This window comes from Camellia sinensis, chromosome 3 (genome assembly GCF_055761805.1).
Source record: "Camellia sinensis isolate YWXY chromosome 3, ASM5576180v1, whole genome shotgun sequence".
In the NCBI taxonomy this organism is placed as follows: domain Eukaryota; kingdom Viridiplantae; phylum Streptophyta; class Magnoliopsida; order Ericales; family Theaceae; genus Camellia; species Camellia sinensis.
This window is the reverse complement of record NC_138963.1, coordinates 20660725-20672693: the sequence shown is the minus strand read 5'-3', so window position 1 is coordinate 20672693 and position 11969 is coordinate 20660725. Positions and strand designations below refer to the sequence as shown.

General features: G+C 35.8%; 1 protein-coding gene and 1 long non-coding RNA gene across 2 annotated transcripts; both read left to right on the top strand.

Annotated features, from left to right (window-relative positions):
• Positions 1 to 2384: 2384 nt before the first annotated feature.
• On the top strand, positions 2385 to 2771 carry LOC114287387 (uncharacterized). Its single transcript, XM_028230716.1, has one exon. The coding sequence runs from the start codon at positions 2385 to 2387 to the stop codon at positions 2769 to 2771; it is 387 nt and encodes a 128-aa protein (XP_028086517.1).
• Positions 2772 to 5792: 3021 nt separating this feature from the next.
• On the top strand, positions 5793 to 9995 carry LOC114287433 (uncharacterized). Its single transcript, XR_003637885.2, has 3 exons — positions 5793 to 5926; positions 9615 to 9699; positions 9916 to 9995. It is a non-coding gene; the product is annotated as an uncharacterized LOC114287433 (long non-coding RNA).
• The last annotated feature ends 1974 nt before the right edge of the window (positions 9996 to 11969 follow it).

Sequence of the window (11969 nt, the reverse complement as noted above, 5' to 3'; positions counted from 1 at the left end):
TTATAAAAATATTGATAAAATAATTATGATGTCACGATTTAATTCCGGTTCAACTCGATAGTTGAACAATGACCTATCCATCTAATCTATTTTTTAATTCGTCTACCGATCTGATTTTTAAAGCATTGGTATCAACAACAAAAACAACAGTCTCAGTCGCCCACATAACCACTCTGAAAGATATTCTATTTCATCATATCGAACTCGAACAAGCAAATAGGAGGTCAATTCATTCATGAGATCATCAACAACACTCGGGTTAATCTACTTCATGCAATTCCCAATCCAAAGTCGTTGAGTTTAGATTCATCTTCTTCTCCACATAATCATATGAAAAATGGTTGAGAGTACTAAAAGTCGTGCTCTAATAGCACCACTAATGATGTGGCAGTGGGCCCCGCCCATTGCATATGCCTTGTTTTTTTTTTTTTTGTCATGCCCAATGCATTAGTGCTATTAGTGATTTTTTTTTAGTGGTATGAATCATTATTGTAATCATATATGGACATTGCTGCAAAAGTCTAAAAATTAGATCTAATTTTCAATTTCAATAATATAATAATTAATTAGTATATTAAAGTAACACTCTCTCTCATATTTTCTAAATCATAACTAATCATATCACTTACATATATAAAAAATAAATTTAAAACGTAGACTTGTATATCATTTTCTATCATATATATATATATATATGGGCCTGACTTTGGTCCAGTCCACCATCGGACTGGACCGTGCTATTGGTCCAGTCCACCATCGGACTCGACCGATCTATAATCCAGTTTGGATATACTCTCTAATTTGTTCTCTCTTGAAAATCAGTCATTTTAAGTTAAACTTAGAGCATGAATTTCCACATTGCCACCATGATTCCTTGTTAATATATAGAAAATATATAACATTAATTGTATTCAAACTAATTTCCCTCAAACACGTGTATAATTAATATTTTTACAAACAATATTAATATGAAAAAATATATAAACATATATGTTTGATGAATATATATATATATATATATATATTAAATTATAAAAATATTTTAAATGAACGTATTTTATTTATTTTTAAATTATAAAAATATTGATAAAATAATTATAATGTCACGATTTAATTTCGGTTCAACTCGATAGTTGAACAATGACCCATCCATCTAATCTATTTTTTAATTCGTTCACCGATCTGATTTTTAAAGCATTGGTATCAACAACAAAAACAACAATCTCAGTCACCCACATAACCACTCTGAAAGATATTCTATTCCAACATACCGAACTCGAACAAGCAAATAGGAGGTCAATTCATTCATGAGATCATCAACAACACTCGGGTTAATCTACTTCGTGCAATTCCCAATCCAAAGTCGTTGAGTTTAGATTCATCTTCTTCTCCACATAATCATATGAAAAATGGTTGAGAGTACTAAAAGTCGTGCTCTAATAGCACCACTAATGATGTGGCAGTGGGCCCCGCCCACTGCATATGCCTTGTTTTTTTTTTTTTGTCATTCCCAATGCATTAATGCTATTAGTGATTTTTTTTTAGCGGTATGAATCGTTATTGTAATCATATATGGACATTGCTGCAAAAGTCTAAAAATTAGATCTAATTTTCAAGTTCAATGATATAATAATTAATTAGTATATTAAAGTAACACTCTCTCTCATATTTTCTAAATCATAACTATTCATATCACTTACATATATAAAAAATAAATTTAAAACGTAGACTTGTATATCATTTTCTATCATATATATATATATATATATGGGCCTGGCTTTGGTCCAGTCCACCATCGGACTGGACCGTGCTATTGGGCCGGTGGGGGCCCACCACGGGTCCCGTTTTGAAAATTTGAACCGTTCAATGTGTAGAACTCGTCGAGTACTATATGCCTGTGAAAAATCACGTTGATCGGATATCGATAGCTATGTGATCAAAATAGTTTTTTATCAACCGTTAATTTATTCACCATCTATTTTTTTTTATACAAAACTGATTTGATCACATAGCTATCGATATCCGATCAACGAGATTTTTCGCAGGCATATCGTACTCGACGAGTTCTACACATTGAAACGATTCAGATTTTCAAAACGGAATCCGTGGTGAGCCCCCACGGGCCCAACAGCACGATCCAGTCCAATGGCGGACTGGACCAAAGCCAAACCCTATATATATTTATACTATTATATATGTGAGCACTAGACTTTAGTGTCCATGTGGCATAAGTAATGTTTGAATTTAAAATTATAAGTTTCATTAAGAACACTCTTATCAATTAAACAACATACATATTGTGATATTAATTTTTTATTATTTAATTTTATTTCTTGCTTATTCTTTATTGTTTATTTTTATTTCTTGCGTATGTGGCACCTGTTATGTTAGTACGCATATCCACACAAGAGCTCGAATCATTCTTCGCCATTGTTGTGCTTGATTTGATCCTGGAAATGACTCTCACTCTCTTCAATTCAATCTTCCACCGGCTCACCTCCCGGTGGCCTTCTCCGCCGCCACTGCTCTACGCTGCCGCATGGACGGCGGTTCTGACGGTGATTGTGGCGGTGGCGTCGTTCTGGTCGGAGGCGGCGTTCGTATCGGCGATCTCTCGGAAGTCTGTATTCTCTCGGGCATGTGAGTGGGAGGGGTTGGTTAGGGTTCCGATGGCTCCTCTGGTTTTTGCTGCGGTCGTCGTCGGCTCCTCGGCATTGGTTGTCCGAGCCTTGGGGTTGTGGGAGGTTGATGACGATGATGAGACACATTGAAGACCTTGGAGCTCAACTAAATCGATCACGGTCAATTTTCTCGCTTTTGCATTAATTCACAGTGTAATATTGGAATCTAAAGCCTTGGTTTGAATTTGTATTTTGTATGAATTGAAACACAAATCATGTTATATATTAGTTTCTTCATGTTTGCATTACTTGTGGAAGTTGATTATATTATAGATATGTTTTGTTTACGCAGAGCAATATCTACCTAATTATATATATTTGTCAGCAAAATGAAATCCAGTTTGAGAAAAGAAAATTGAAAAATATGTTTATTTGTTTTTTTTTAATTTATTTATTTTCTTCTTTTAATGAATCTTTTAAAAGATTTAGATCTCTAGATTTAAGTCGACGAGATGTATCGAAAAATTAAAAATTAAAAAAGACATATCAAAAAATTAAAAAAATTAGAAAAAGACAAAAATAAATAAATAAAATTTTAAAATTTTATCTATTTATTTATTTTGGTATTTTAAATTTTTTTAGAATTTTTTACGGACTGAATTTTTTTTTTTTAAAAAAATTACCATAATTTTAAAAAAAATTACTTAAAAAAAAAAAGATTTTTTAAGTGCTCCCAATCCCGGTGGATGTGTATATATGGACATTCTTAAAAATATATATATACATATATATTAAATTTAATTGGGTAGACTTTTGTTGTGAAGTGTTTTTGTACATTCAAAATACCGTAATGATCAAGTCACATAAATAAGGGGTACCCATTGCGTCTCCGTCGCGACTAGGCTTGTACATATCATGTATAACGTATCCAATATATACATGTATCCATATTCAATAAATATTTAAAACTTGCACGTTAACATTTTTAAAGTATTCATATTTCATAGGTGTTCATAAATTAAATTTATCTGATTTCAAAACAAATCAGAGATTGAATGATTCCTCATTAAAATCGCAACTAATATATAAGTAGATACGATATATCACTCCTAACTAATCATTGGTTTGGTTTGGTCTATAGTTCTTAAAATAATTTATAACTGGATATGATATATATTTTACAATAATGTTATATTTCTTAATTTATCACTCCTACATAATCCTTAATGATATGGCATTGAAGTTAAACCCCCACACGATGGAATATTTGACAAATCAAAATTTGACACTTGTCAGAACATCATTAATTTAGGGATAAATTTTAAAAATAATAAATTATATGTCTCAAATATTTTTCTATGTCTTATTATAAAATATAAACTATCAACAAGTGACATAATTGAGTTGATCAAACCTACTCAATTCCATAAATTGGTATTTGAATCTTGCTGGCCAATGCATTTTTGTTCTTACATACAGAAATATCTAAAAATAATAAATAAACACATCACTCTTTAAATTGGTTTAGAATTATAATTGAAACCTTAAAATCGCAAATGGAACTTACTGAGTTAATTTTAACAGTTCCATCATTTGGCGTTCAAAAAAAAAAAATTCCACTGTTTTACGAAATTGGTACCATAACCAAAACTAATAAAATCCGGAATATACCAACACTTGGATTGAATTGAATTGATTATTTATTTATTTATTTATTTGAATTCTACCAGTTTTTTATGAATGCTCCTAATTACATCCATATATAACTCTTACAATCATGAAGCAAATGGCTCAACATAAACCATATAATCAACAAAAACTAACAGTACCTTGTGAAAAAACTCAACTATTGAAATCAAACAATGAGAAACACACAGAGACACACAGACACACATATAGTTTAAATTTTCTAAGCTGAATTAATCAACTGGTTGCTGAAATCCCAAAGTTTCTTGGCTAACACCTTGTCGTGGTAAACTTGCTTGGTGGCCCCTCATTGCAGTCAAGAAAATACTTTCCAGTTACACCTTTCAACTTGGGGTGAAATGCCACGTAGCATGTTATGGCTGCTCCCTGAAAAAAAATAAAAAAATGGAAATGAAAAAAAAATTGGAAGTGGAACAAGTGATTCTTAAGCAAGAAACTAGTGAAAGTACTAGGTAGTTGGGCCACAAATTAAAAACTTAATTATAGATAATATGGTCTAATTGTTTCCATTACAATTAAAACATATTATAAAAAGGTTATCAAAATAAGCACTAGTATTGAGACCAGTAATATTTTGCAACCAAAACTTTAGGCGTGATTTGAAACTGACTGTTTTAGTATATGTTTAAGTTCTACTTGACTAGATGCACTACAGGAAACAGGGGATATGGTGGCGTTTTTTTAACAACGTTTTTTTAAACGTCACTGTTATTAGTATTTAATGACGTTTTATAAACGCCGCATATTCTATTAGACAAAACGGCACCGTTTTATAATGGGAAAACGCCTCCAAATGTGGTAGCCACACGCGCGTCCTTTTGTGAAACCTTATTTTGAATCAGAACCCTCCCTAAGCATTTCGATCGAAGATTCAAAACTCTCTCTCTCTCAACCCTTATACGCACACATCTCTTTCTCCCTCTCAACCCTCTCTAAGCTCCATCGAAGTGATTTCAAAGCTCCATCGAAGATTCAGATCGAAGCGATTTCGAAGCTCCATTGAAGATTCAGATCGAAGTTCCATCGAATTGATTTTGAAGCTCCATCGAAGATTCAGATAGAAGCCTCATGGAAGCGATTTCGAAGCTGCACCGGCAAGGTAGCGAGCTCCACCGTCTCATTTGCAAAGATTCAGAGATTCAGTGATTTCCAGAAGCTTAGATCTGAACTCTGACCCCTCGATTACTCACATTTCAAGCTCCAATGACGGCGAATAGTCTACTTTGTTTCTGAACTTTAACCAGTACTCTCTCTCTCTCTCTCTCTCTCTCTCTCTCTCTTCTCGGTTTGTTCATGTAGACAAATTGTCCTTTCGTTTGACTGCATTTGTACATGCTATTAGTTGCCTGTAGTTTCTCTCTAGCTTAAAACTGCTGTTTGATTTGGATGTCCTGTGGAGTTGAATACATACATTTTGAGTTTCTAGGGCTTCTTGAGCTTGTTGAGTTGCGCAATCTCCTCTCTCTCTCTCTCTCCTCTCTCTCTGCACTGTTTTGAGAGGGAGAGAGAAAGAGAGAAAAATGGCGGAACATGAAGCTCCTATTTGCTACGTCAGAATCGTGAGAAAGTCTGCCGCTTTCCATCTCATGAAACAAATGGTTTGTCACGCCCCCAAACCGCCCCTAGTAGTTTGGTGCCGTGATGGCCAGTAATCCGAGATTACCGAAGGCTGACTTACAAGAATCACACACAATCAGAGTATAAAATATGGGGCTTACAAGTGCGGAAGCAACATATATATATACAGAATCGAAATAGTCCATGAGAGCCGTGCTTAAGTCCAATGGAATGACATATATTTTTACAAAGTCTTACAACTTAGATACAATAAGGGAATGAGATACAAAATACATCTTGACCAAAAGGCTTCTCAAGCCGACGTATACAAGTACACATGAAATATAGGCTAAGAAGCATAATCTTCAAGATGGTACAAAATGCTAATCCAAAACATGTCGGCAATGCACCCAAAAACACATCGGCTACATGTCTAGGCCTCATTGCCTTCTTGCTCATCACCTACATATATATAGAGAGGGTGAGCTTGGGTACTCAGTGAATGATATTAGAAATAAAGGTTTTGCATGATTGATATCCAAGATTTCTTTCAAAACAATACATAGTGTTAGGTTTTATTTCTTGGCAATCCCGTTTGACAAAACTCCTTTGAGTTGTAATTTTATTCGCATTTTTATTTCAGTGAGACTTTGAGTGTTTAGATGCGAATCCAACCCGAATCAAGCATTTCAGAGAAGTTTGTGATGATAAAGCTTTCAAGATTGCCACTTCGCTGATTATGACGGGGATCGAGCTGCCCGGTCAGCTCGCGGGGGTCCAGGGGGCAGCGCCCCTTGGCGGGTCCGGGGCAGCGCCACGGCGGGGTCGAGGGGCAGAGCCCCCGAAGCAAAATGCAAAACTGCATTCAAAGTTGCCTATCCGATCATGTTATATTTTTCCAGTTTTTCCATTTTTGGCCTTCCCGCTCGAGCGGGGAAAGTGACGCTCGAGCGGGGATTGGAAGCTCTCAGCATCTCTGCAGTCGCCTGTAATAATACTGGAATGTGTGATTTTACGCTCGAGCGGATTCTCCTACGCTCGAGCGCATCTCAGTTTGTTCGCACGCAGTTTTTGGTCAGTCCGCTCGAGCGGGCTGTGTTGAGCTCGAGCGGAGATCGCGGGACAGATTCTATATATTCGCGTGTTGGGTCAGATTTTTAGGATAACTGCTCCAGATCTTATTTTTGGTTTCTAGGGTTTATATCTGGGGATACTTTGGGAGTTTTCTTTGATGTTTTTATTGAGTTTTCAACTCATGATCTAAAGAGAGTACATCAAAGGTTTGTTTGCTATACACAAAAGAGAGAGTTATTCTTCAGTTGTGGATTCTGAAGAATTCGAGCCTGAAGCTTTGGTGGAATCCGGAGTGGCTCATCAGAAAGACAATTCCGTGGTGAAGATGGGGTTGGAAGAGGCACATAGAGGTTGGTTCAATTAGGCGTTGTGGATTCGCTAGGTAATTGAGAGTATACCTGTGTAATTCCTTTAATTCTTCTTAGTGGATTGTTCTTGTGGCTGTTGCCCGTGGTTTTTTGATCACAGTTGGAGGTGTCCAATTGTGGTTTTTTCCACGTTAAATCGCTGTGTCTCTTTGTCTTGATTGTTTGATTGGGATTGTTATATTCTACTTAAAATTGATACATAATCACAAATCAACATCTAGGGGATTTCTAGATTTTTCACATAGCATACTTTACAATCAAGGGGGAAATCAAGTTCATTGCCGGCCTTTCAAGTTCCTTGGATGTTATTACATCTACTTAATACAAGGGGGTGATGACATTCCAATACAAGAGTGCAGTTGCATTATAGTCCCCTGCAGCTAAGGACTTTCAAGACAAGAGTGCAGTTGCATTATAGTCCCCTGCAGCTAAGGACTTTCAAGACAAGAGTGCAGTTGCATTATAGTCCCCTGCAACTAAGGACTTTCAAGACAAGAGTGCAGTTGCATTATAGTCCCCTCCAACTAAGGACTTTCAAGAAATGTCACCAAAACAAGATAGTGCTTAATATACAAGTAGGGATAGTCATTCATGCTAGATCAAGTACTTTTCAAAACAAGGCAAGACGAGATTTATGAAAGCAAGTGTAACATAGCTTTATTAAAAATACCACTCACATAGTTCTTCACACGTCGGGGTCGAGACAAGCCCAAGTCCTACAAACACAGGGCAAAGCCTATTGAATGCACTTTCAAACAAGTCTCTTATGTATGCAAATGGTCTCGGAAAAGCATGCTGGGCACTAACCAGGTCTAGGCCGAGGCTCCACACCTCCTTGCCGAGGTGTGTTCCCGAGGGCCACATGCAAGGAAAAGAGGTCGGGAAACTCTGGGTTTCCCTCTGTTGATGAACATGAAGAACATGAGTGTGAAAACATGAAAAATATGAATGTTCAATCACAATCTGTCATCACAAATCTGGGATTTTCATGCTATGAGTTTGAAAACATGGACCTGGGTACCCGTACTTGGAATTCTTGTGGAAATAAACACAAAAACATGATTCTTTATGCAAGCTTTCGGATCAAAACAATACTTTCTTGAAGAACACATGAATGTCATTTTCTCTTTCTAAAACCGAACTTCAAAACAATGCATGGCTTACAAATCATATCCGATCATGCAATGCAATAACATGAACATAAAGAACATCATGAGCAGATCAAGAATCTAACCTTAGAACACGGATCTAACGGTTCGATCTCTAGGAATCAAGCTTGAAGATCTACTTCCTCACTTTAAAACTCCTTCTTCCTCCTAGAGTTTCTCTCTCTACAAGGCAAGGTTATGATACCAAATGATAGTGTTCTTTACCCGGTTCTGGGGTTAACCCTCTACTGAGACACGTGGCGGCAACTGGTTGGGTCTTTCCCTGAAAAGGTGGCTGACAGACCAGACAAAGCATGGTGGAAGTGTGTTCAACAAGTAAAGCGGTATGGGCTCTCTGACGAGGCAATGACATCGGCTAATAACAAGGCGTATTTAACAAGCTATACGGAATGGCACTCCGGCAAGGGGTGACATCGGCTAACAAAAGGACTTCGGCAACTAAGGTGACAATGACCCCGGCTAGAAAGGACAACACTTGACTAAGTTGTGCCACATCTTGGCCTAGATGCGCCACACCTCGGTCTAGGTCATACCACTCCAGGGCGAGATCACTGGGGTGCAAGGTAACACCTCGACTAATGTGTCAAGGCGAGGACGGAGGTCAACAAGGGGTTCCAAGATACTTCTAGACTGAGGATGACCTCGGCTTGGAATGATCTAGGCGTAACGTAACCTAGGCTTGGAACAACATCGGCTAGCATAACTCAGGCAAGGCGTGACCTAAGTTTCTCATCAAGGAAGGAACAAGACAAGCACACTACACTTAGACAAATCACAAGGCCTCAAAACAAGGCATGGATCACACTCGCTTAAGCGAAACAAGTCACAAACATACACATGCAAACTTAACAAGCCATAATCATACAGATGCTCATGAACATGACGAAGACATAAAATGTGGGTTCCTACATGGTTAGTTCTCTTTCTCTCTCTCTTTCTCTCTCTCTCTCTCTATATATATATATATATATATAGCCAATATAAGATTACCAAAAAAAAATTAAAAAAAAATTGAAATTTCAGAACACAGTTGCTTCAGCTCAGGTTTGAATCTGTATGTATGTGTAATGTGTGTGTTCGATGAATTTTGATGGTGTGGAGATGGAATTGTGTTGTAGGGGTGGGAAGAAGGCGAAGGGCTTGGGAAAGAGAAGCAAGGGATCAAAGGATATGTCAGGGTTAAGGACAAACAGGACACTGCAGGTTCTTTTTTTGCTCTGATTTTTGTTTATTTATCAAATTCATCCTCTATTTTGTTGCCTAGAACAGAGAGTTCTTTTACTTTTATTTTCTTAATTGTGTTATGAATCAAAGGAGCTAATAAGGTAAAACTTGTTGTGGGATGAGTTTTTCATTTATTAGAAGAATAAGAACAATTCAAGACATATAGAGCAGTTGACAGTTTAAAAATTACAATAGGTATTGGTGTAGATGAACCCAAAAATAATTGGGCGTTTGATACATCACAGTTTGACAACATCCTAAAGAGATTGAAAGTGGTAATTCTCACATTTATCTTCGAATTAGATTTAATAAGCTTTAAAAAAAAATTGTTATGTTTTTCTATCTGTAAATCTTTCTTTTTATTTTTGCAGCAAGTAGCAGAAATCAAGGATGAAGGTACATCTAGATGAAAATGAATTTAGATTGCACTTAATAATATCATGATAGTTTGATGTGGATCCTCTTTGTATGCATCTTGCATCTGTTGAAAAGGATGATGTTCAAGATATTGATACTGATGCCACCACAGAGACTAATACAGTTGTCAAGTCTACTCGGCCCCAAGGAAGGTCAATATGGTTGCCCACATCAATGCTAGTTTTTTTTTTTTTTTTTGAAATTTATTTACTTGTTTATTTTTGTTTCCTTCTTTAATATTCACCAAGTATAAGAAAAGAGAGAGGGAAACTTGTCCATGCATATTCTTCCGAGGATCTTGGAGGAATACTTGTGAGTTACTTAAAATATATATAGTTGGCCGCAAATGATTCTAAAAAAGTTCCTACACAACAAACATGTCACTGACAATTTTTTTAGAAAAAATGGTGTTTGCCAGATTGGAGAGCATCAGATGGTGCCATCAATTTTTTTTTTTATTGTCAATTAAAGGTGTAGATTTGTTCATCATAGACCTGTTCAACATTGACCCAGATTTTTGGTTGGATTCAAATTTGAATTTGTATGTGATGGCAAATCTCAATTTGATAAGGTTATACACATTCTAAAAGAAAAGAATATGTTAAAGACCCTTCAGAAGTCTTGCCTAATTTGATGAATGCGAGTTAAATCAAATGGCCTCTAAATTTGTTTATGCTATGAAAGCATTATTTTTTTAATTTTACATGATTCTCATGTGCCTGTATTGTCTTTGGGTATGCCCGTTTCTTTATATGTATTTAGTGCTTCTTGGTATGTGATAAAATCTTCTTGTTAGTGCTTCTTCAAGTTTTAAGTACTGTTTATAAGTATTGGGTATAAATTCTTCAATTTGTGTTTATTTTGGTGAATCTGATTGCAGTTTATGTTCTGATGCAGGCATGTAGACCAGTAAGAATACGACTTTAATGCTAAGACATGATTTTTGGATATATGTTAGTTTGTGGTTAATGTTAAAAATGATTTTTGGATTTTGGATATGTTAATTTGGTGGGTAATGGTGATTAGATATTAATTGAATGAGAAAGTGAATTAATGATTCATTACAGGTATTTGAATAGGAGTTATTATTTTATATTACTGCTATTACAGGTATTTTTTTAGTTAAATCAAATAAAATTAGCACAATTTCAAAAAAGAGAAAAGAAAAAAGGGATATGAAGGCGTTTCTACAAACGCCTCTTAAACACTACTCACTAATGGCCATATTTTTTAAAAAAGATATGACGGCGTTTTTCCAAAACGTCGCTAAATATCGTCAGTGACGTCAGCATGTGTTTAGTAGGCCATTTCGCGGCCGCCGCCTATACCAATATCACGACGTTTTTAAAACGCCACAAAGCTATAGCGACGGCCGCGTCCTCGGCGTTTGGTGCTACGCGTAGCAAAAAGAATTGGCGGCGTTTTTGACACTTATAGCGGTGTTTTTTAAACGCCACTAAAAGTCTGCTTTTCAGCAGTGATGGATTAGAAATTTTTAAAAAAATAAAAAGTTAAAAAAATCACTTTTACGCCCTCTTTTTTTTTTAGTAAACTTTTTTTTGAAAATTTTCATTAAAAAAAACAATCCTTCTATAATAGATGAATTGATGGAAAAGTAAAAAATAAAATAAAATTTGACTTAATACATTTGAAAAAAATCACTAAAGACCAACCACCAATTTGGTTTATAACCAAAACGAAAGCCTCATAATCAAGGCTATTTTGATTCAAAGCCAACCACCACAAAGTCTTATAACTAATCATCACAAATCCGACAATCACAAAACTTCATAATACACAGCTTATAATCAAGACAACAACGTTTCATAACT

Excerpts from the sequence above, each read along its gene's own strand:
- LOC114287387 (XM_028230716.1), top strand. The coding sequence starts at position 2,385 with ATGTTAGTACGCATATCCACACAAGAGCTCGAATCATTCTTCGCCATT.